Here is a 25,973-nt window from a genome sequence, read left to right as displayed (position 1 = left end):
CATCTAGTTGTCATAATTTAATTTTTAAAGGGTTATATATTCATTTGGTTCAAAAATTAAAATATAAAAAGGTGTACATCAGGAACCTTTGCAACTACCCTGCCCCTATACACCCTACTTATCATGACCCCTATCCCTGTCCAACAGGTAAACACTTTTATTAGTTTCCTGTGTATACTTTCAATGTTCATGTGAATACAAGGAAATACAAGTATATGTGTTTGTATTTTCTCCTTTTTATTAAGCAAAATTTTGCATGCTAAATATACTGTTCAGCATCTTGCATTTTTCACTTAACAATATAGCCTTAAGAGAGCCTCTATAGGGTTATTCACTAACTAGATAGTAGACAAGAATTATCTTACGTGAAGGGAAGGACAGCACTCACTACAGGGGAAGTCAGCACAACTGGACTAACCCAAAGTTAAGATGTTTCCTGAATACAACCAAACACTTCGAGGGACGGAGTAGCAGGGGTGGGGGTCTGGGGACCATGCTTTCAGGGGACATCTAGGTCAACTGGCATAACAAAGTTTATTAAGAAAATGTTCTGCATCCGACTTTTGTGAGTGGCATCTGGAGTCTTAAAAGCTAGCGAGCAGCCATCTAAGATGCATCAATTGGTCCCAACTCACCTGGAGTAAAGGAGAATGAAGAACACCAAAGACACAAGGAAAGTAGTAGCCCAAGAGACAGAAAGGGCCACATAAACCAGAGACTGCCTCAGCCTGAGGCCAGAAGGATTAGATGGTGCCCGGCTACCACCAATGATGGCCCTGACAAGGAACACAACAGAGAGTCCCTGATGGGGCAGGAGAAAGGTGGGGTGCAGAACTCAAATTCTAGTAAAAAGACCAGACATAATGGTCTGACTGAGACTGGAGGAACCCCAGAAAACATGACCCTCAGACTCTCTTCTCAATCCAGAACTAAAACCATTCCCAAGGCCAACTCTTCAGACAAAGATTAGACTGGACTATGGGACATAAAATGATGCTCGTGAAGAGTGTGCTTCTTAGCTCAAGTAGAGACATGAGACTAAATGGGCAGCTCCTGTCCGGAGGTAAGATGAGAAGACAGAGAGGGTCAGGAGCTGGTTGAATGGACATGGGAAATCAGGGGGAGAAAGAAAGAGTATGCTGTCACAGTATAGGGAGAGCAACTAGGGTCACATCACAATGTATGTATAAATTTTTGTATGAGATACTAACTTGAATTGTAAAATTACTCAGTTTAATATGACAATAAAAATTAAGTACCTATTTTACACCAGCTACTGCAGTAAGTGCTGAAGACATCAAGATGGAAAAGCATGGTCATGGGTAAGAACTTCATTCCCACAGTTTTAAAGGGAAATGATTTCTAGAATTTGACCTCAAGAGGGATCACACTGAAAGGCTGCCCCTGGGTGTGACATCCCACTGCTCCCCATCTGTCTGAAATGGGGACTGATTGGAATAGGTGGCCATTGCTAGCTGGTTTTGTGATTGATGATGCTGGATGTTAGCCCCATGAATTTCTGGCAGCCTGGGCCCAGCAGCTCCCCTATGCTAACTCCAGGCCAGAATACACTGCTGTCTTGCAGGAGAGAGGGGAGCATCAGCCGTCCACTCTGCAGACAGAGCTGACCTTGTGGCAGGACCTCGAGTCTAACTGGAAGACCAGCTCTAAGGTGCTCTTAGGTGTCTCTGGAGCTAATGGAGGGAGGAGGAACAGTGTGAAGCCAAAGGCAGGTCAGGCAAATGGAGATGTATTCTCATTTGGAAAAAACACTGCCCATTTTTAAGCCCCCTTAAATGGTTCAACATTAAAAAGAAAAAGGTATTTTAAAACTCTTGGGTTAAAAAAGTTTTTACTAAAGAACACTTTAGCTGAACTAAATTAGCTGAACAATTCTAATGAACGTCCTGTATAATTAAAGTAGTTTTTTCTCTGGGGGGAACTTCAGAGTCTTTGGATGTTTGCCTATTGACCTGACTCCTAGGCTGGGGCCTCTGATCAAAAGCATATTCTTTACCTACAGTAAAGTCATAATCTAAAGTCAAGAAAGAGCCCTCTTAACTAGGCAGGCTTGTCTCTCATTCTCACCCTCCGACCTCCCACCCCCAGCACCCTTGCCCTCCACCTAAACTGAAAAGATTTGGGAGGATAGAAAAGAGAGAGTATTCCAACAAGTTGAGGAAGGAAGATCACTGTAGCATTGCCATAAAATACAGTATATCCAGTTAAATTTAAAATTCAGACAAACAATTTTTAAATCTAAGTATATCCCAAATATTGCAGTATTTGTTGTTCATCTGAAATACAAATTTAACTGAGCATCCTATGTTTAAATCTGGAAGGTGAACACCCAGGTTCTAGATTAAAGGATAAAGATAGATTCACGTTTAACTGCATGTCCTGTATTTTTATTTGCTAAGTCCGGCAAACTTACTTGGCAAGTTTGGATCATAAATTATCAGTCTGAGTGGAAAAGACAATTTATCTTGCGGAGGAACCAAGATAAGTTGCGATGGAAGGGAGGAGACCTGCAGAGACCCTTACATATCATCAGGAGGTTAGACTTTGTCCTTTAGAAAATGGAGACTAATTGAAGATGGTTTTTTAAAAATCTTATTTATTGTGGTTTTTTTCCTAATAGTAAAAGGCATTGTAAATTTAAATGTAATAGATTTATAAAGTATAGAAAAGTATAAAGGAAAATAATTGCCTATAATTTCATCAACCACCAATAACAGCTGTTGACAGTTTACTTTTAACTGCCTTCTTGTCATTGCCCAATTATTGCTTTTTCAGGCCCATTTTGACCACTCTATTGAAATTGGAAACTTACCATACGCTCAGATGCCCCTTTCCTATTTTTTGTCCATAATATTTATCACCTCATATATGACTAGTTAGCTAGTTTATTGTGAGTGGGATCTTTGCTCTGTTCACTGTTGTATCCCCAGTGCCTAGAACTGTGACTGGCACATAGTCATAATAAGTGTCTGTTTAATGAACAAATAAATCCCTTTCATCTGCATATATATACCTTTGATTATTTCCTTAGGGTAATTTTTAGACATGGAATTGCTGGGTCAAAAGGTCTAATGTGCAAGTTTAAAGGATGTTAATACATATTGCCAGAGTGCCATCCAGAGAGGTGGATCCGGCTCACATCCCATCCACAGGACCGGAGAGTGTCTGCCATGAAGAATTTGGGATGGAGGAAAATCAGCCATGAGCATGGCTGCATTCAGGGGAGGTTGAAGGTGTAGGGAGACTCCTTGTAAGGAGTTGGAAATTGAGATCTGGAGTGAGATGGAAGATGGGTTCTACAGCAATTTGGGGATTAATCTGTACAGAAGTGTCAAGACCATACGAAGGGGAGAAATCCCACCACAGATCTTGTAACATTTAGAAGGCAGCTTTAGTATATATTCCCAAGTCTCTTCAGGGCCAAGCCCCACCAGATTCCTCGTCCATGCCCTCTGCAACAGGATTCCAAAGCTGCTTGGCATCCTACTTGTCCTCCTCTCAAGGCAACCCAGTCGGTGGGTATCTTTACTAAAATGCGGTTCCCAGAGAGAGGAACTACAATAGCACAACAGCAAGAGCTCTGTGCTGGGCTCTGGGCACACTACTTCCTACTACAGGAATGTTACATAGTCTGACATTTTCTGATAGAAGTGTGTTTAGATTTCTTCTTGCCAATTTCTTTAACGTCAGAGTCCCTGGGTGGCACAAACAGTTAAGTGATCAACTACTTAGCCAAAAGGTTGGCGGTTTGAACCCACATCTCAAAAGACAGACTTGGCGACTTGCTTCTGAAAGGTCACAGCCTTGAAACCCTATGGAGCCATTCTACTCTATACACATGGGGTCACCATGAGTTGGAATGACTCCATAGCAACTAACAAGTGTCATAACTATTCAGGGTGAGGGTGGAGGGTTGACAGGCCAATCCAGTTGCTTATACAGTCTCTAGGTAACTGAATTAAGTGAAGACCAGATCTTTTCATCTTCCTCTCCCTGTCCCTGCTTCTCCCTAGAGCTGAGATGTGATGTTTAGGAAGCCTGAAGTTTTCCTTGCAGTGGGAGGGGAGTGAGCCTGCCTGCCGTGAGATTTTCTGTTTGCATTGGCACAGTAGCCCTTAGACTATCTCTGGATTTATATTTAAGTCTGTTAATGAGTCTAAGGAAGAAAACGAACATTACAATTTGTTGTTTTAATCCCATGGCTGATCCTTCCCTTTATTGAGCAACTCAGCCTAACATTATGCTGATAATTACTATTACTTACAGACTGACTTCCATTTCCCCATGTATTTATTTTTATGGTTGTTTTTCTATCTTCTCTGTTATGCATGTATACACTTTCTGCAGAGGACTTTAAACTCTATTCCTTTTAAATGGAATCATATGTTAACCTCATCCAGTCTATCTACTTATGTGACATTTGAATTATCAAATTACTTTAACAATTGTTTTTATTACTTTCAGTTTCTATTTTTAAGTAACATCTAGCTCCCTCCTAGGGACACTGGCTATGGGATATTTCTCTGTAGGCTGCCCTTCACCTCATCCCTACCTCGTAGTCCTTGACGTATCTTGCAGTCTTGAAAACTTTTTGAAATTTTATTTACATTTTACTTTTCTCATAATAACCAGTTGATTGCATTTTTATATAATTCATTTTAACTGCTGTATAGTATTAACGTTGGATTAACATTTTGGTTCCTCCACTGAGAGTCAGTTAGAGTATACTCAGTATTTTGCTTTTATAAACAATATTACATTTAACACTCTTAATATATGTCTCTGATGGACATGTGTTAGATTTTCTCTTGAGGGAAGAATCATATAGGGTGTAAATAGGCAGCTCTGGAGTCTACTTGGGTTAAGTCCCCACTTTAGCATTTACTTTACCGTGGCAAATTACTTAATCTCTCTCAACCTCAGTTTACTTGTCTTCAGAATGGGGATAATAATACTTGCCAATATAAATGAGCTAATATATGCGAAATGCTTGGAACTGTGCCTGGCACACGGTAAGCATTCAATATATGTTAGCTTTTACTATTAGTAGTAGTAGTAGTAGTACTAGTGGTAGTACTGTTAGTATTTTTCCATTATCATTAGCATCATTACCTTGAAATGAAATTGCACATTTTCAACTCTACTAAACAGTAACAAATGCTGTAATTTGTACACCCACCAGCAGGGTATCAAGTCCCCTTTTCCCCATATCCTTGACCACATTTGATATTCTTAATCTTTTAAATTTGAGGTATGAAATGCTGTCTCCTTTGATTTTCTTTTCATTTCCAGGATTACTGTTTTCCTGTTTTTATTGGTTAGTCGGTTTTCTTTTGCTGTGAATTTCCAGTTCAACCTTTACTTGTATTTTATTATTGAATTTTGTGAAAAAAGTAATATATTTACATCGTTAAAAATTCACAGAAGGTAAAAAATATACAGTGAAAAGTCTCTCTTCCACCCTCACTCCCCAGCCAGCCAGTTCACCTCCTTAGAGGAAACTAATGTTATATTAGAGCCTTATCCTTTCAGAGATAGTTTAAATATATATTCAAAAAAAAAAGTACAATTTATTTTACCCATATGGTAGCACAGTATATGTATTGTTCTGTACTTCCCCCCGCCCCGACATAGCAATGTATCTTGGAGTTATTTTCTATCTGTAAGCTTCCTCATTCTTTTAAATTTTATTCCATTATACAGCTGGATCATAATTTATTTACACATTTATCTACTGATGGCCTTCTAGGTTGTTTCCAATCTTTTGCTAATACAGACATTACCACAATGAATGACCTTGTCCAAGGTAATTTTACATATGTGAGTATATCTGCAGGATAAATTCCTAGAGGTGGAATTGCTGGGATAAAAGGAATGTGCATTAGTAATTTTGAAATATATTGTGATATTGTCTTAGTCATCTAGTGCTGCTATAACAGAAATACCACAAGCGCATGGCTTTAACAAAGAGAAATTTATTCTCTCACAGTCTAGGAGGTTAGAAGCCCAAATTCAGGGTGCCAGCTCCAGGGGAAGACTTTCTCTCTCTGTCAGCTCTTGTGGAAAGCCTTTGTCATCAATCTTCGCCTGGTCTAGGATCTTCTCAGCGCAGAGACCCCAGGTCCAAAGGACACACTCCCCTCCTGGTTCTTCATTCTTGGTGGTAGGAGGTCCCCTTGTCTCTCTTGCTTGATTCTCTCTTTTATATCTCAAAAGAGATTGACTCAAGATACAACCTAACCTTGTAGAGTGAGTCCTGCCTCATTAACATAACTGCCTGTAATCCTGCCTCATCAACATCATACAGAGCTCTGGAGGCACAGTGGTTAAGAGCTACAGCTGCTAACCAAAAGGTTGGTAGTTGGAATCCAGCTGCTCCTTGGGAACCCTATGGGGCAGTTATACTCTTGTCCTGTAGGGTCTCTATGAGTTGGCATCCACTTGATGGCAATACGTTTGTTTGTTTTTTAACATCATAGAGATAGGATTTACAACACATAGGAAAATCACATCAGATGACAAAATGGTGGACAGTCACGCAATACTGGGAATCATGGCCTAGCAAAGGTGACACATATTTTTGGGGGATACAATTCAGTCCATAACAGATACTGACTTCCATAGATATTGCACTAATTTACACTGGCCCAGCAGTATAAAACTTGTTGCCCTGACATTGAACACCACTGTGTTATCACACTCCCGGAGATTTGCCTATCTCTGAGAAGTAGAGAATTGTATTTTAGTGCCATTTTGATATACACGTATTTTGAGTGAGGCTGTAAATTTTTCCATATATTCAAATCATTTGTATTTCATTTTCTGTGAACTATCTATTCATATATTTTCACCATTTTTCTACAAGATTGTTGATCTTACTGATTTGTAGCAGTTCTTTTACATTTTGAAGAAATTAGCCCCTGCTCTGTGAATCATCTGTGATATAAATTACTAATGTGTTTACCAGTTTGCTATTTGTCTTTTGAACTTGCTTTTGTTGTTTCTATCACATGGAAACTATTTTAGTAGCTAAATGTATCAATATTTTATGGTTTCTGGATTTTGGTATCATATTTATAATGATTTTTTCCACACTGAAGTTATAAAATAATTCTCCCATGGTTTCTCCTAGTGCTTGTATGTTTTCGTTTTTTTACTCTTAAATATTTGATATGTTTGGAATTTATCCTGGTATAAGATATGAGGATATGGAGAATCTTACTTATTATTTATTTTTCCCTATGATCTTGAAAATCTGCCTTTCTAGTTCTTAAAAATATCTTGCTAGGTATTTTTATAGATTAATTTATAGGTTACTTGATTTTACTTATCAGTTTATAGGAGTTCATTATATATTCTGGGGTTTGATCCTTTCTTTGATGGCTAGATAGATATCAAGTTATCTACTTCCATTATGTCTTTTTTTTTGTCTTAGTGAAATTTAGGTCTTTAAATCCTCTGCAATTATTTTTATATTTGTTGTGAGATACGGATCAAATACCGACCTCCAGTAAGAAAGTCATTTGACCAGGCACCCTGTATTGACTACTTCACCCTTTCTCCACTGATTGTGATGATGCTTCTTCCATCACCAACCAAGTTAGATGTAAGAATCCATCAGCTCTGGGCTTTCTATTCAGTTCCATTGATCCATTTGTCTCTTTTTGTGACAATATCACACTGTCTTAGTTATTATAGCTTTAAAATAAGTCCTGCTAGCTGGCAGGACAATCCCTATCCCCTTGCTTTCTTTTTATAATTGTCTTGGCTATTTTGGTAAATTTCCCCTTTTATATGAATTTTAGAATCAATCTATCAACTTTAACATACACAACACACACACACACATAAATAATCTTAATTGGATTCTAATTGGAACTACATAGGATTTATGAATGGATAGGAATTACTGTATTTACTACATTGATTTTCCTTTCCATTGACATGGCATATTTTAAAAATTTATTTAGGTCTTGTTTTACGTTTGATTTTTTCCTGTCTTTTGACATTTCCCTTTTATATATATTTTCAAATTAATTGGTATAAAGTTGTTTATTGTGTCTTCTCAACACTTTTTACATACACTGTGAATAGATATTTTGCCGTTTTTAATCCTAATATACTTTATTTGTGTCTTCTCTTTTTTCTTGACCAGTCTTGCTAAAGTTAATGCTCAGATTATTAGTATTAGTAATTAGTATTAATATTTTCAAAGAACAAAGTTTTGGTTTTATTGATCATCTATTTTTAAAAAAAAAATTTTAAATAACTGCTTTTTATTTCCTTCGAGGTTACTTTTTTATTTTTCTAGTTCCTTATTTTAAACTATTTGTATTTAGCATTTTATTTTTTTTTAGAAATTTCACATTAACCTATAAATGTCCCTCCCAGTACCACCTTAATTAATCCCACAAACTGTGATATAGAGTCTTGCCCTTGTCACTCACTACTGAATATTTCATAATTTCCATCATGATTTCCACTTTAAACCATGTGTTATTTAAGAACTTATAGTTTAGTTTGCAAACATACGAGTTTGAGTTTTTGTTTTAACTATCTTTTCTATGTTTTTGCTCATTTTTATTTAAATTATATTTAGAGAATATGATCTGCATAATAGAAATACTTTATATTTTGCTGAGACTTCCTTTATGTCCTAGCATGTGGTCAGTTCTATGAGGGATCCATGCATGCTTGAAAACAACACATATTATCTTTTTGTTGCGTGTAAAATCCTATATAAAAATATCTGATCAAGTTAGTTATGTTGCTCAAATTTTCTCTATCCTTGAAAATTCTGTATCTGCGTCATCTTTCAATTTCTAAGGGAGGTGATAAAAAATCTCTCCTTACTGTGGATTTGTCCATTTCACTTGTATTTCTCTTGGCTTTTACTTCATGTATTTTGAGGCTATGTTTTTAGGGAGGTGCCTAAAGTTCGTGATTGTTATATCTTCTTGAAGATTTGTCCTTTTTGACGTTATGGAGTGTTCCTCTTTATTTATTTAATTATTTTATTTTTGCTGTTTTTGTTGAGAATATATACAGCAGAACATACAGTAATTCAACAATTTCTACACGTGCAACAGCGGCATTGATCACATTCATCGAGTTGTGCAACCATTCTCATCCTCCTTTTCTGAGTTGTTCCTCTCCCATTAACATAAACTCACTGCCCCTCTTTATTTCATGCTTTTTATCCTAAATTTTATTTTGTCTGACATTCCTGTTGTTATGCCAGATATGAGTTAATGTTTTCCTTTGTCTTTTACCATACCTTTATTTCTAGCCTTCCTGCTTCGTTTTAACTTTGTTTCTTATAATCAGCATACAGCTAAATTTTAGAAAGATATATATGCTGCAAAAGACCTCTTTAAAGTTGTAAAAAACAAAGATGGCACTTTGAGGACTAAGGTGTGACTGACGCAAGCCATGGTATTTTCTATCGCCTCATATGCATGGGAAAGCTGGACAATAAATAAGGAAGACAGAAGAAGAATTGATACCTTTGAATTATGGTTACATACATACATTATGGAGCCCTGGTGGCACAGTGATTAATCGTTCAGCTGCTAACCAAAAGATTGGCAGTTTGAATTCACCAGCTGTTCTTTGGAGACTCTATGGGGCAGTTCTCTGATCCCTGAATTGCAATGGGTTTTGGTATATATGTATATATATATGTAAATATATGAGCTATCTATCTATAATCTGATAATCTCTGTCTTTTAAAGGCTGTCTTAATATATTTAATGTATGATTACTGATACATTAGACTTACAGGTGAGAATTATATTTGCAATTTTATGCACTTACAATACATGCAGAAGAAATATGTAAATAAGGGTCATAAGGTCCAATGCCGTCCTGGGCCTAGCAGACGTGAGCTAAGGAGCTGGGGAGTGGTGGAGAAAATAGACCCCCTCTCTAAATTATGGTTATTTTTTCAATCGCCATGCTAGCCAAACAAAACCTGTCCAAAAGTTAAATTCTGCCTCCAGGGGCCAGCAGCTTAGGATGAGTATAAACAGTGAATCATTATACAAATGTTAAGATGCTTTAATTCATCCCCAAAGCAAACAAACAGAAAAGCCCGGAAGTATAGCCTTTCTGAAAGTCTTTGGCTTTCATCAGTTGCTGTAATTAGGGTAACCATATAATTTGTTGTGTAAACTGGACATTTTGAGAATGAATGGAGGAGGTATTAATAATTACTTCAGGACAAAGTTGAAACCAGGGGCTGTCCTAGGCAAATCAGAATGTATCTGGCTATAATCATACAATCATCCGCAAACCCTGTTTGACCAAAGACTAATATCAGATGAAATTAACAGTTACTTCTTGGTGAGGACAGAGGGCAGATGCTGTAGAGAGGGGAGGTTGGTTGGAAGTAAGGATGCGGAGGAAGACAGGTGGCAAGGTGGAAAGGTGAGGACAAAATCGTGTTGAGTTACAGAAGGGAGTAAAGGTGATGTTGGTTAATAAATTTCCTAGTCAGGACAGAAGCCATAGGTTAAAGCAATTCAGGGATCAGAGAAGCAACAAACAAGAAGAAACATAGATATATTACACAAAGAATGTTGTTATTGTTGTTAGATGCTATAGAGTCAGCTCCAACTCATGACAACTTTAAATATAACAGAATGAAATGTTCCCGGGTCCTATGCCGTCTCCATGATCTTTGATAGGTTTGAGTCCATTGTTGTGTTTACCAAACATAATATCCTTTTCTAGCAAAAACAAACCATGGGCATGGAGACACCAGCATATTTAAGACATACAGGAAACAACAACAAAGGACAGACTGGTTCAGGTGCTACAGGGAAGTAAATATCCATTAGGGTCAAGAACAATCCACAAATCAAGAGAATAGCCTTGCAATAAGAAAGTTTCTTGTTTCTCCCATTGGACCACAAATCTCCCCATGAGAGGGATGGTTGCTTCTTTCTTGTGACTGGATATCCACTTGAGGTGGATATCTCCCCTATTTTCAGAAAACTCTGTGAAGTGAGGAGCCAAAGTACCTGAGGTAAAGAATTAATCCTTTCCTCCTTTCCATAAGGAGTCCCTAGGTGGTGCAAATGGCTAACACATTTAGCTGTTAACAAAAAGGTTGGTGGTTCGAGTCCACCCAGAGATGCCTCAGAAGAAAGGCCTGGTGATCTACTTCCAAAAATCAGCCATTGAAAACCCTGCGGGGGCACAGTTCTAGTCTGACACACATGGGATTACCATGAGCCGGAATCCATTCTACAGCAACTGGTTTTTCCTTTCCATGTGCTCTCCCAAGGTCTGGGCTCTGCAGACAAGAGATGTCCAAAGCCATGGCTAATGAACCAGCTCAACGGTCCCAACATATGTGACCTCCAGAGGCCTCGCCCAGTCCCTACACTCCCTGCTGATCCTGGCGGGAAGTCCTCTGACCCGTGGACTTTGGTGGGCTGGTCTTTTAGACCTCAGCTGACTGTCTTATATACGTATCTTTAATTAGTTCAAGGTTCAGAAAAAAACTTGATAAGCAGCATATATTCATCCACAATATCCATTTGTTCTCAAGAAGTAGTAAAGTAGGTTTGCCCATCTGTTCTCTCTCTTTAAAATATTCTCTACATTCTAATCCTTATTCTTTTTTAAGTACTTACTTTTTAATCCCTCTTTTCCCCCAGTTCCTGCTCCTCCAACTAATACGTAGACTCGTTGACCTCCTCCTCCTCTGCTTCCTTCTCCTTTGCTCAAACCAGTGTCCATAACCCATCTCCCCACTGCTCATAGAAACCTTCCTGCAGACCTGATACAACTTCCTACAGACTAGAAGCAGCCCTCCTGCTCCATCATGGCCAGTCCACAGTTTGTCAGTAAGTTGCAGGAAGAAGTGGTCTGCCCCATCTGCATAGATATTCTGCAGGACCCTGTCACCATTGACTACGGGCAAAATTTCTGCTTCAGATGCATCACTCAGAACGGGGATGCATCAGTTTACTCAAATGTCCACTTTGCAAGAAATCTGTGAGGAGGGACACTGTGAGGCCCAATTGGCTATTGATGAATCTGGTAGAGAAAATCCAAGCTATGAGTCCCTTTGAGGCACAGCCAGAAAGGGAAGAACTGAGATGTCAGAAGCACCAAGAGAAGATCCATTACTTCTGTGAGCATGATGGGAAGTTTCTCTGTACAGTGCGTCGTGAATCCAAGGACCGCAAACTCCACAAAGCCAACTTAATAGAAGAAGCTGCCCAAAACTATCAGGTAAACATTTGGGGTCCCTTCCCTGTCTCACCCATCAGACCAGGAGTTCAGCGAGGGCATAGGAATGGTTACCACCTTCCTCTGGGATTGCACCACTGTGGCCCCTGTCCCTTATACTTGAGTGGGCAGTTCAGAGTCAGGCAGGGTAGGCACTCTAGGGTGTCTCATCATCTATGGCATATCATTTAGTTCAAAAGTCTGAAGTCTTTTGAAGTTAAAGTATAACAGAAAATGGAAAAGGCATGGAATTTAGAATCAGAAGGTTTGGGCTCAAGTCTAAGCTCCTCAGTTTTCTGTGAGACATTCAAGGAGTCACTTTACCTCTCTGAGCCTCAGTTGTCCCACCTTTCAAATAGTGCGAAGAGAAGAGAATAGAACTTACCTCTGTAAGGCAGTCTGATAGGACAAACAAGGGAAAGTCTGTGGAAATCCTTTATTAACCCCCAAAGCACCATTCAAATATTAATCTTAATTATTCACAGATGACACATTCTTCTCCTGTAGATTATTGAGATTTCTCTTTCCCCATCAGGACCAGCCCCCAGCTCCCCCCAGTCTCACTCACCCTCTTGAGAGATAAGGGGTTTTCTGAGGCCAAGAGAACTCCCAGGCACAGCTTACAAAAACGGTCTTCTCCCCACAGGGAATATAATTCAATTGCAACTCAAGGACTTGCAGCAAAAGGAGAAGACGATAGTATAAGTGAAAGCACAAGGCGAACAGAGGATCAATGTCTTCATGATCAGAAAACGTCCAGGTGTGGGTCTCCTTGTCCCATGGTCCTTGGAAACAGAAACATCTTCTAAAGCCCCGAGAATCTCTTATTACACTGACTACTCAGAAAAAGATCCAGCGACAAAGAAAGTGGCTCAGAGTAGGGCAGAGTTTAGGATGGGGCAGGCTGGAGGGACAGAAGGCTTGTGGCATCATGGGTTAGGATGTGTTCACGCCTTCTCCTTCACCACAGCATTTGGCTTGTCTGCGACAGCACCTTCGCATCTGGCTTTGTGTTATTACAGTAGGCTGAACACACCAGTCTCCTCCACCTGGAGATAGTGATGTAGGGAAAACAGGGGCTGGTCTTAGCACCAGAAATACTGATTTTAAGACCCACTTCTGCCCCTTACGTACTATCTTTAACCAGAGACTGACTCCCTAGTTAGAAAATGAAGACAATGTTATTCCACCCAGACTCTTTACCTGTTGTGTGTGTGTGTGTGTGTGTGTGTGTGTGTGTGTGAAGGAAAAAATCTTTGTGAAAGGAGATTATAAATTGAAAAGCCTTAAGAAAATTCAAGATAGTATTAGAGACTCAGGTCCTGAAGGCAAAAATGATTAAACATAAACAAGTTAGCCTAAAACTGAGCTCATAGTAAATGCTAAAATAAGTTAGTTCTCCTCAACTTTTCTTTTCCAAATCTGCCACAGAACACTGTCCTACACTGACAATTAATATAAGTGTAAACAATAAAATTACAAACTTGGATGAAATGAGTGAGGGCCTCTGAGGCCATCCTCTCATCTTCTGAGTGTCCATTCTTCTTGCCCCCAGGCCAAGTGGAACACGAAAAACAAAGGATCATCAGAGAATTCAAGCACCTGTGTCAGGTCCTAAAAGAGAAGGAGAAGTTTCTCCTGTTACTACTGGCCTGGCTGGGTCAGGAGGGAGAGAAGGGGGGCCACCTCTTCGGCACTTCCACTGAGGCGCAGCTGAACTCTCTCAGTAGGCTTGTTGATTCCTTGAAGGCCAAGCAACAAATGTCGCCAGCTGAGCTGCTCTGGCTGAGAGTCCCTTGGGGGCAGAGCTGCAGAGAGGGACCAGCCCGTCCTTAGTCACAGATCAGAACACGACCACCTGGCAGAATACTGTTTATTGTTGTTGTTAGTTGCTGTCAAGTCGATTCTGACTCATGGCGACCCCATATGTGTAGAGTAGAACTGTGCTCCACAGGGTTTTTAAGGCTGTGACCTTTTGGAAGCAGATCACCAGACTTGTCTCCCAAGGCACCTCTGGGTGGGTTTGAACTGCCAATCTTTCAACTAGTAATACTGAGATCATCCCAATCATTCTACCTCTAGCACAGCACTGTCAGATACAAATACAATGCTAGCCACATATGTAATTTAGAAATATATTGCAAGCTGCATATGTAGTTAAACATTTTTTCTAATAGCCACATTAAAAAAAGATAAAAATAAACAGGTGAAATTAATTTTAATAGTATATTTTATATAGCCCACTATGTCCAAAGTATTATAATTTAAATCTGTAACATTACTTAAAAGTATCAATGAGATATTTTGCATTTTCTATACTGAGTTTTGAAATCTGGCATACATTTTACACCTCAGCACCATCTCAATTCAGTTGCTGAATTTTCCATCATTGAAGTAAAATGTAGTCCTACCAAATCAATAAAGTTGCGTTTGACGGAAAAAGTATTTATATTCCTTCAGTTTTTAAATTTAAATTTGTGAAAATTCAATAAATTAAAAAATTCAGTTCCTCACAACACTAGCTACATTTCAAGTTAACTCAGTAGCCACATGTGGCCTGGCTACCATATTGGACAGCATGGATCTAGTCAATGCTCAAAATAAGCAGAGATCTCTCCTGAATTCACCTCCCACTCCCACCAGTGCAAGAAGCCATTTCTTTCTTTCAAGAAAGACCATGCAAAGCCATTCCAGTCCTCTGCTTTTCCCCCACCCCCTGCAAGCAGGGCTCCCCTGGTTTAGTCTCAGAGACAAAATTCATCTTCAAAAATCTTGGTCCTCTTCCCTTCCTCTCTACTCAGTTCCTCTTGAAGCCTAGACATTTCCCTGCCCACTGGCATATCTTGGAGGAGCCCTTCATGGCGGATGGGAAGAGAGAGAGAGAGCTTCTCTCTTTCATTTGCTCTGTCCCATAGCAAAGAAGATCTTTACTCTTTGGCCAGCATGAACAGGCCAAAAGCTGAGGCTGTGCTGTTTCTGTTTCTGTTTCTCTTCTAGGACATCAAAGTTCTCTTGTACAGGTATGATGGGCCATCCAAAATGCCTTTTACATGCTGATTCATTCATATTTAGAATACCTAACATGTACTCATATAATACTCAAACATAATCAACACTCCTGCCTCACAAATGCCCACATGCTCTGTCTAACTTTGCGACCAAATACTTAGGCTACGAGGAAAGGCCTAAGCAAGTGGGTTGGTTGTGAGAAGAGCTGCTGTCTTCAGCTTCCTGGTTCTTCAGCATAGATTCTCCTATTTTCTGGCACCTTCTGCATGCCTCTTTGCTCAAATGGATGGCTTCTGGGTGTCCTACTCCATCACCCTGAACGCTCCATCTCCTTATGCCGCACCTCATCCCTGGCCCCAGGTCCCTTGCCCTGGCCTCCCCACTCCCAGTTCCCAGTCCTACCCCCACCCCCTGATCTCCATTCCCACATCCGCATCTCCTTGTCATAGTCCTCCCTCCCCAGTACCCCCTTCCCTGATCTCACCACACAGCTCAGCCCTATCTTCTCAGGAGCCAAAGGTTTCAATTTCTTCACCCAACTGCTCTTCCTCTGGACCTGGAGAATAAACTCAGTGAAGCCAAATCAAGAAATGACTCCATCACAGAAACCCTGAAGAATTCAGAGGTAAGGAAAAAGCTTTTACCTAGTCTGTCACCTACCTCTAGGGGATTCTCTCCCTATCACCCCAGGTAAGCTGAACTGTATCTTATACATCCAAGTAATAATTATTTAAAAAAAAAAAAATCCAGCTACTGTAGAGTATTCTGACTTATGCCAACCCCATGTGTGTCAGCAGAGTAGAACTGTGCTCCATAGGGTTTTTAATGATTTCTTCTGAGTCACCTCTGGGTGGACTCGAACCTCCAATCTTTTGGTTAGCAGCTGAGCGTGTTAACCGTTTACACACTTAGGGACTCCAAATAATAATCATCCCATTGCCATTGAGCTGATTCCAACACTTCTACTGGGATTTGGAGGTTGAATCATAGTCTATCAGGATTAGAAATTTCCCCATCTACCCTCTACAACAGCTTGGGTAGTGGTGATTCCAGTTTCTGTTAAAACACTTAGAAAGGGGGTCCGCATTCTATCTTTTGATTTATTATCTAATATCAACCTTCATATATACCATTTGCTGTGGAGTTGGTTTTGACTCATGGCAACCCCATTATCAGAATAGAACTGTACTCCATAGGATCTTCATGGCCGTGATCTTTTCAGAAAAGCCAGACTCTCTGTTCAGCAAGTTCCATTCGTCGCCATGCTTCCTTTCAGGATTTATCTTAATCATATTTTACTTGTCCACCTCCCTGACTCCTGTGAGAGCCACAGAGGGGAGCCTGGACTGATGTCTCATGGTGACCATCCCCACCCCACCCCACCCCCAGCCTAGCACGGTGGATGTCAGGAAGCTGTGCTTGGTTGTATGGCTGTACGGTAGACCAGACTGGAGCAGGGCCCTGCCCTCCCGCCTCAGGCTGGGACCTCCGGCTTTTGCTTCCCTGGTACACACTGGAGCTCTGTCTCTTCCTGACTACAGACGAAGAGAAAGTAGATTCAAAGTCAACGAAATCTGGGGGAAATTCCTCTTTGGCATTGCAGGGAAATAGCAATCAGCCAGAACAGAAGTGGATGACTTGGGCTCTCAATTTTTGTCAGATATTTCTCAAGGACTTGTCTGGGTTTGCAACTAAGAAAAGGTTCAGTAGGTAAGGAATTCTATATTAGTTTCTTAGCACTGCTGTAACAGAAATACTACAAGTGGATGGCTTTAAAGAACAGAAATGTATTTTCGCAGTTGAGAAGGCTGGGAGTCCGAATTCAGGGAGTTTCTCCATCTCATTCCATTCTCTCCTTACAGAAAACCTCCAGGCTGACGGGAAGAAATGTAAAAGCAGATTTTTCAGAGGCATGAATGGGGACTTGACGTAGAGCTGTAAGTGGGGACTGACAGTTGCTCCTGTCATTGGGGAAAGTGAGAACAGCAAAGGGAAGAATTTTGTCTCTGTGATTACATGCAGCCCAGATATGGGCAAATGCCTATTCCTCAGGCAATTAAGACAAACAGGCACATGGATATAAGTTTGATTATTTTAAACTCCAGTAACTCACAAAAAGGAGTTTCTGGGTGGTAGAAATGGTTAAGTGCTCAACTACCAGCCAAATGGTTGATGTTCAAACCCACCCAAAGGTACCTTGGAAGACAGACCTGGCAATCTGCTTGTGAAAGGTCACAGCCTTGAAAACCCTATTGAGCAGTTCTACTCTGCACACATGGGGTTTCCATGAGTCAGAATCTACCTGACGGCAACTAACAACAACAAATCACAAAACAGCATCTAAGTCCCAGTTTTTTAAGTATTCAAAAGTAATAAAAATTTTATTTCTTCACCCCCTCAGAGAAAGGGAGGTAAAGGTGGGACAAGGAGGAGGCAGATGCAGCTCAATTTCTGAAGTATTAGCTGCTCTCAGCCACATACCTGGTTTCTGGGCACACCCTCTGGGTGTGAGGTCAGAGCAGCTCAAGGGGTGGAGGCCCACTGTAATAACAGCCTATGCCAAAGTCATGAGAGCCAGTTCTGCCACCTGAGATGGCAGCACTAGAAGAACCATTTCTTAAAGGTCAGCTATGTGCTCAGCACCCTACATCCAATATTTCAAAACTCCACAACTCTTCCAAGGTAGGTGTTATTACCTGCAATATACAAGTGAGAGGCCCCTCTAACTCCAGAAAGGTGAGAGAAGTTACCCAGGTCACGTGACTATTGAATGGAAAAAACAGATTTAGAACTCATTTCTCCAAAGCCAGAAGAAACTACATAATGCATTCCAAAGCCAGAGAGTGTTTAGGGATTCTCTTCCACCAGTGTTTCTCCACAAGGGGAGGTTGTGCATTTTGGAGGCGGACAAGTTTTTGTTGTGCTCCATGATTTGGGCTCTGTTGAATGTTGAACATCCCAGGCCCTCCTGGAAGGCACTGAAGGCCAATAGAGGACACCCTTCCTGCTGTCACCAAGACAACCTAAAACATTTCCACACTTCCCCATGGGTAGGGGACGGTCCCCATCGAGAACCAGTAATTCTTGTTTTTGTTGGTGGTGGCAAGGTGTTTATTTTGGTTTTTCATTTGCAGCTTCTCGTTATCATGACCAAAATTGGTTTTCTTTCCCCAACTCCCAGGGAGCCTGTTAGAGAATAATAATTCTAAACTGAACAAAACCTCAAAGCCCAAGTCAAGCTCTCCAGGTAGGAGTTCTGCCTCCTGACACTGAGGCTTCCTGTGGTATAGAGAAGGGACCTCCAGGTGGACAGATGGTCACAACGTAGAAGAAATGGCTTTCCCCTGTGCTCTATCCACCCAAAGCACAGAATGGGAACGCACAGAACTGACACTGCAGGGGAAGGGTGCAGGCTAGATTACAGAAAGAACTTCCTAACATGGAAGATCATCCTCTCTGATCAGAGTTAGGCAAGATGCTTTCTTTCCATTCCAGCCTGAGATGGAAAGGAGTAGTGAAGAGCAGGGAGAGGGATTTAGAGAGTTTATAAGAAGGACTGGAGGTTGGTAGAGGGCCATGAAGCTATGGAATCTGCAGCTCTTGAAGACTTCAAATGCCAGAAAGTGGGGGGGAGTAAGCATCTCATCCATCTCCTTTACGCCTTCCTAAATTACACCCCCTCCAGGAAATCTTACACCCCTAATCTATTTACCCCCAGCTTGTTCAGGTGCACTTTGAGTCTTACCTTTATCCCTCCTGCTGTATCTAGAGTTCAGCAGTGCTTTCTTGTCAGTGGAGGATTATTTCCACCTTGCTCCCACTGACCTCTCTTTTCTTCTCCCTCAAAGGCAGCGGAACAACTGAACCAGCATCAACACATCCCCGCCCCTCAACTGTATTCAGTCTTCTCTCCCGGGCCTCCTGTGTTTGGAAAGCACCCTCTCTAGCATTGCTCCAGCCCCGAAACAGGATGTCTTTTGCTGGGGTTCCTCAAAGCCCAGCCAGTTCTGAGAACCTAGGAAGCATTTGCTCTGCATGGAGGGAAGAGCTCAAGGTGGCCCCGAGTGAGTGGCTGAGAGTGGTCAGGGGTCACTACTTGAGCGGAGTCGGGCAAGGGACTGAGCACGGGGGAGAGTGGAGATAAGGGGGGATGAAGACTTGGAGAAGGAATGGGGGTGTCCTTGATTAAAAGAAGGGAAAAGACAACCTTGCCCCAAGCTTGGTTTCTTCTTATTGCTTTGATTGGGTTGCCCCCTGGTGGATAAAGAAAGTCCCTACTGCTGTCTCTTCTCCGTTCCATTTTTCTTTTTCTCTTCTTTTCTTTTTTAAACAACTATTTACTGAGGCAGCAGTTCAGCCAGGTGTAGGGGACTAGAAATGAGTAAGGCCTGCCTGAATCACAATCCGCCTAACCCATCCCATGAACCTAACCACTGTCTTCTGCCCCACATTTCCATATACTCCATCTCTCCCAATCCCCCGAGGCCAGCAAGGGAAAATTAATTAACATGGCAGTAAGAGGGTTTGGGAGTCCCTGGGTGGTGCAAGGAGCCCTGGTGGTGCAGCAGTTAAGAGCTCAGGCTGCTAACCAAAAAGTTGGCAGTTTGAATCCACCAGCTGCTCCTTGGAAACCCTATGGGGCAGTTCTACTCTGGGCCACTATGAGTCGAAATCGACTGGATGGCAACGAGTTTGGGTTTTTTTTGGGGGGGGGGCTGGGGGTGCAAACGGTTAACAAGCTTGGCTGCCAACTGAAAGGTTGGAGGTTTGAATCCACCCACAGGTGCCAGTTATCTGCTTCTGAAAAATTAGCCATTGAAGATCCTATAGAGCACAGTTCTACTCTTGACATTCATGGGGTCACCATGAATGAATGAATGAATCCATGGCAACTGGTATATATGAAGGTTTGAGATTAGGTAATACATAGGGAGACAGAATAAGCCCCCTTCCCATTCCTAAATTTTTTAGCAGAGACTGGAATCACCACTATCCAAGCCATTGTAGAGGGTGGATGGGGGCCCTTTCAACCCTGGTAAACTGTGCTTCAACGTCCAAATCCCAGTAAAAGTGTGTGTGTGAGGGAAGAGGGCTGACTATTCCTCCTTCTATATTCCAACACCCACCCATGTCTGTCTTTCAGGAGCACCACTTTAGAAAATGAATGGAGCTCAGAAAGTCTGAGCCTCAATATCCCTTGCTGTTGTGGTAGTGGTGTGTGCCGTCCAGTGGATTCCCACTCATGGAGACCCTATATGACAGAGTAGAACTGCCCCATAGGGTTTCCTAAATCTTCACAGGAGCACATCGCCAGGCCTTTTCTCCCACGTAGCCGCTGGTGGATTCAAACTGCTGATTTTCTGGTTAGCAACAGAGCCCTTCACCATTACTCCACCACGGCTCCTTCAATATCTCTTATACTAGTCTCAAATCTTGTTTTAGATAGGGAATCAGAGACCACATGAAACGGGGAAGGATACGCAGATGGTCTCAGCCTTAAATGTTGAAATGACCCCTCCACCACCACCAGTGGGGAGCTCCTCTCTGCACCTACAGGGTAGGCCATGGTGAAATTTAGGGATTAATTTCAAGAAGGAGGGGGAGGGGCCTAGGACTTATTCTTTGGGGACAAGGAGGGCTGTGACTGGAGAGAAAGTCTTCCTCTAGCCGCATCCCGAGGGTGTTCAGAGGTTGGCGGCCAGACAACTTGACCCAAGACTGCCCCTCTTTTTCCTCCCATCTTACACAGCCTCCGTGACCCTGGACGCAGCCTCAGCCCACCCGGACCTCGTCCTTTCTCAGGATCTGCAGACAGTGACGCTCCCCTTCGTCCCTCAGGGTGACTCAGAGGAGTCCGCCGACCCACAGCGCTTCTACCCGTTCCGCTGCGTGCTGGGCTTGCCGGGAGTCTCCGGCGGCTGCCAGGCCTGGGAGGCGGAGCCCGGAGGGGTAGGGGCGGGGCCTGCATGCTGGGCGTGGTCTCGGCTTGGAGTGTCAGGCGCTCCTCGATGGCAACACCCGAGAGGAGCTTCCCGTCTGTCCCAGCAGAGTTGGCGTCCGTGTGGATCACGAACGCGGGGAGGTCGTCTTCTACGACGCCATCACGAGCAAACACATCTCCATCTTCCACGCCTGCTTCCCGGGGAGGGTCTTCCCCTTTTTCCGGCTCCTATTTACTGGCACCCAGATCGCCCTGAGCCCCTAGAGTTGTTGCGTGTCCTGTGTCCTCCCTCTCTTTCTCCTTCCCGCCATCCCCTCACTTTGGGATATGGGATATGCTGCAGCTCGTAGGGTTAATGCTAAGCTACCAAGAGCCCTTTAGAAGGGTTACACCCTTCGAGCTCTCTGATGTCTGCACCCACTTTTTTTTTCTCTCAGCCTGCACCCCCACCCCCGCACACACACACCCATATGCCTAGGTAGAAAAAGAAAACTTCACAGACACGAAAAGACTATACGCAGGCTATTCATTGCAGCACTGTAATAGGACTGGAAACAGCTCAAATGTCCACCAGTAGGTGATGGTCAGAAAATGAGATGAGAAAGCATCAGGCTGCATCCTGGTAGAGACGAGGTGCAGGAAGCTGGACCAGTAACGCGGGGCTGCCCCTCTCTGCTCCTCCACCTCATTTCCCACAGTCCCCGTGGCCCTGGACGCGGCCCCAGCCCATGGACCTCATGCCTACCCAACGTCTGGAGACAGTGATGCTGGACTTCGTCTCTCCAGGCGACTCAGCCAGGCTCACTAGCATCGCACTTTGTATCTGTTTGGTAGCATCATACAAGCTATGAAAAGCAATGAGGAATGTTTCTATATACTATTATAGGATAATTCCCAGGATATATCGTTAAAGGAAAAAAGCAAGGTGGAGAACAGTGCATATACATATTGTTTGCTTATATTTATTTTTTTAAGTGGAATGATAAACGAAAAACTAATAAAAAGTTACTTGTGGGAGGAAGGGGAGAACCGGGTGGAAGAGATGGAAGTTATTCTTCTCTGAATGTACTTTGTTTTATATTTGACTTTGGAACCATGTAAACGTTTTACATCATTATAAAACAAAATTAAAATGAGACAAAATTAACGTAGCTGTATATAGTTGGTAGCTTAACTATCCAAAGAGAAGTGACTTTAAAACACAGTAATTTGTACATCCTTAGTGGGAGATATACTAATAACAAAAATAATTCCTAATAAATTTTAAGTAATCATATTTGTAATAATAATAGAGAACTGTGCCTCAACCATTTAGCTATCCTGAGATGTTTGTACAAAAATGTAGAAAAAATGTTTGAGTCTTTCTCTTTATTTAGACAGACTATTTCAGAAAGGTGAGTGGGTTCCCTAGTAGCCTCCAAAATAACGAATGAGTTTATTTTTGGTTATCACAATTAACTGATGGATTTTTTTTTTTTTTTTCATATTTGACGTGTTTCCCTTCAAATAAATTGCCAGAAAAAGGAGGGGAGAAAATACACAAATTAAAAGAGACTTAAAAGACATGAACTAAATGCAGTGGTGAATTTATTTGGGTCCTGGTTTGAAAAAATTAATTATAATTTAATTTTTTAAGTATGAGAGAAATTTGAACATTATTTAATTATACTAAAGACTCAGGTATTTTTAAGGTATGATAGTTGTACTTTTTTTTGTTTGTTTTGTTTTTAAGAATCCTTTATAATACTAAAATTTTTACTGATGAAATGATATGTTTGGGATTTGCTTAAAAATAATCCAGTGGGTGGTCTCATCCCTTCAGGAGCAAGGGAGAATGAAAAGAACAGGATACAAGGAAAAGATTAGTCCGAAGGACTAATTGTCCGCAGCTACCAAGGCCTCCACCGGACTGAGTCCAGTACAGCTAGATGGTGCCCGGCTACCACCACTGACTGCTCTGACCAGGATCACAACAGAGGGTTCTGGACAGAGCTGGAGAAGGATGTAGAGCAAAATTCTATCTCACAAAAAAAAGACCAGATTTACTGGCCTAAAGGAGACTGGAGAAACACCAAGAGTAGGGCACCCAGACACGCTTTTAGCTCAGTGGTGAAGTTATCTCCGAGGTTCACCGTTCAGCCTGGGAGTGGACAGCCCCGTAAAACCAAATGAGACTAACGAGGTACAGGAGTCCAGTGACAAGGGCCAGAAGGCAGAAGGGGACAAGGAAGCTGGTGATAGGGAACCCAAGGTTGAGTAAGGATATTGTTGATGTGTTGTGAGATTGTTAACCATTGTCATAGGGCAACATTTGTAATAACTGTTAAATGAGAAACTATTTTGTTCTGTAAGTCTTCATCTTAAGTGAGAATAACTGCACAATTGGAAGAGCGTAGTCAATGTCACTGAACTGTGCATGTAGAAATTTTTGAAACGGTGTATCTTTGGCTATGTGTATTTTCACCAAAAAAAAAAAAAAAAGGTTGAGAAGTTAGAGGGTTGACATGTTGTGGGGTTGTTAACCAATGTCATAAACAATATGTGTACTACTTTTTCATGAGAAACTATTTGTTCTGTAAGCCTTCACCTGAAGTACAATAAAAAAATAATAATAATAATAATAGCCCAGTAGGGAAGGGTGGGAGTGAGAGGTAATGGATGAAACGAAATTAGTCATGAGTTTATAATTGTTGAAGTGGGTCATGGGCACAAAAGAGTTCATACTGTTATCGCCATGTGTGTTTGAAATTTTCATAATAAAAGTTAAACACATATTTTTTAAAAAAGACATCCTCTCAGTACAAACATTTAAGAGCGAATTTTACTCAGTAGCCAGACAGCCTACCAGAGGTGCTAAAATGTTTTGATTATCACCAGTGATTGGTGGTAGCCTGGAGAGGGAGTGGATGTAGTGATTCCCTTTCCAAGACAAATCTTCCCGCCTCGTCTGGTTCCTCGCACTCGGAACCCAAAGTTAATCCCAAAATCAGGTGCACCCTCCTCTCGAACCCTCACCACCACCATCACCACGCGCAACAAAAATCCTGATCGTTTACAGTGTTGCCATCAGAGGGATCAAAGTTTAGACTCAGCAAAGGACTACCCCTGTTTCCAGGATGGCCCTGAAGAAGTAAAAGGGGCGAGGAGCTAGGAAGCACAAAGCCAACAGGACGACGAGATGACCTACGGAGGGCAAGACCCAGGATTTGCGCCGGAGTCCGAGCCCACTGTGAGTTCCTTCCTCGCCGCCTCACTCCAGACGGGCGGGGCTGGGAGGGCGGGCTGAGAAGGTTACGGCCGCAGGGTTCGGCTCCCGAACCCGCGCAGTGACTGGAAGCACGGAGAGTTGCCAGCTGACCGCGGGCTGCGGCACGTGTCCCGGCCTCGGGAGGGCAGGCCCGGGGGTCGGGGCGCAGCGAGCCAACGCCCGGAGCGCGGATTCCGGGAGCGGCCGTCAGCCCCGGCCCGGCTCCTCCTTCCAGTTCCCCCAGTTACCTGCCAGGCGCCGCCTATTACATAAGCAGGTGCGAGGCCCTCACCTGCCTGCCAAGGGGACGACCACTGGCTGCCGGCTCGCGGGCCGGGACCCGCCAGCAAGCCCCCTGTGGACCTTCGTTCGGAATCAATGCTACCCTAAAAGTGGAGACAGAGTCCAAAATCTCTATTTCCGTTACTCTAACCCCTAATCATTGACATCGCGTACTTTACTTTGTGCTTCCTTTAATTGTATGCAGATTTACCTCCCTGACTAGAAGGGAGATCTTCCTGAGCTGGGACCCTACACTGTCTTATGTTGATTTCGTACTTTCTTCCTCCATCTCCTCACCCCTGACATCTACCACAGCCCCTGGAATCAGGCACTTGCTTAATAAATATTTCCTAAATTGAAAAAAACAAAAAGCTAAACCAGTTGCTGTCCAGTGAGCCAGACTCATGGTGACCCCCATGTGTGTCAGAGTAGAACTGTGCTCCCTAGGGTTTTGAGTAGCTAATTTTTCTGGAAGTAGATCACTAGGCCTTTCTTCCTAGGTCCTCTGGGTGAACGCAAACCTCCAGCCTTTCCGTAGGGGCTGAGCTCATTAACTATTTGCACCACCCAGGGATGCGAATGTCCCCTAATTTCTCTGTCCCACAAAATACTGATGTATTGAAAATCCCATTCAATTTTCATGTACCAGCTCCACATCAGGTGGAGCTCCAGGAAGCCTTCCCCTGGCAGCGTTACTGGCTCATCTTGTAGGGAGTGTATACAGTCCCAAAGCCATTGCAGCCAGCTCCATCACAGCACTGATACTGAGGGCAGTAGACTGTGAACTCCTTGATGGTAGAAGCAGCGTCTTACAGTAGTTTCACTCTCCCATTATTGCCCGGTACAGTGCCTGGTTCACAGTGAATGAAGGGATACTTTGTGACAACGTTTACATTTGGAAAGGTCTCCCAACCTGTACCACAACCTTGAACTATGACCTCCTCCTTCTCTGTCCCTGGGGGGAGAGGTCTGTTTAATATTTCAGGATCTGATATACCTGAAGACTGTCCTGGCCATTCTTACAGTGTTATGGCTGGGAAGTCAAATGGTCAGGGAGGCCAAGGGCCTAGAATCCCTTTCCCTAGTCCAGGGTGTTTTCTACTCCCCACAGTTGTAATAATACTAATAACTTGTTTCCAGTGCTTTACAGTGTACTAAATGCTTTCATAGACATAATTCCGTTTACTCCTCACAATCTCTTGAATTATGTATCATCACATCCTCTCTGTC

At 42.4% G+C, this 25,973-nt stretch overlaps 2 protein-coding genes across 2 annotated transcripts; both read left to right on the top strand.

Moving 5' to 3' along the window:
• Positions 1-11,854: 11,854 nt before the first annotated feature.
• Positions 11,855-19,220, top strand: TRIM31 (tripartite motif containing 31). Its single transcript, XM_023741392.1, is given in 7 exon segments — positions 11,855-11,993; positions 11,996-12,280; positions 12,911-13,006; positions 13,817-14,055; positions 15,262-15,284; positions 15,784-15,898; positions 19,122-19,220. Coding segments are annotated over 7 exon segments (996 nt in total).
• Positions 19,221-19,243: 23 nt separating this feature from the next.
• Positions 19,244-21,478, top strand: LOC111822467 (E3 ubiquitin-protein ligase TRIM31-like). The gene is given in 3 exon segments (XM_023741391.1): positions 19,244-19,337; positions 21,023-21,212; positions 21,214-21,478. Coding segments are annotated over 3 exon segments (549 nt in total).
• The last annotated feature ends 4,495 nt before the right edge of the window (positions 21,479-25,973 follow it).

The sequence above is a fragment of the Trichechus manatus genome, unplaced genomic scaffold, assembly GCF_000243295.1.
Source record: "Trichechus manatus latirostris isolate Lorelei unplaced genomic scaffold, TriManLat1.0 scaffold00180, whole genome shotgun sequence".
Classification (NCBI taxonomy): Eukaryota; Metazoa; Chordata; class Mammalia; order Sirenia; family Trichechidae; genus Trichechus; species Trichechus manatus.
The sequence above is the reverse complement of the archived record's forward strand: the minus strand, read 5'-3'. Positions and strand labels throughout refer to the sequence as shown.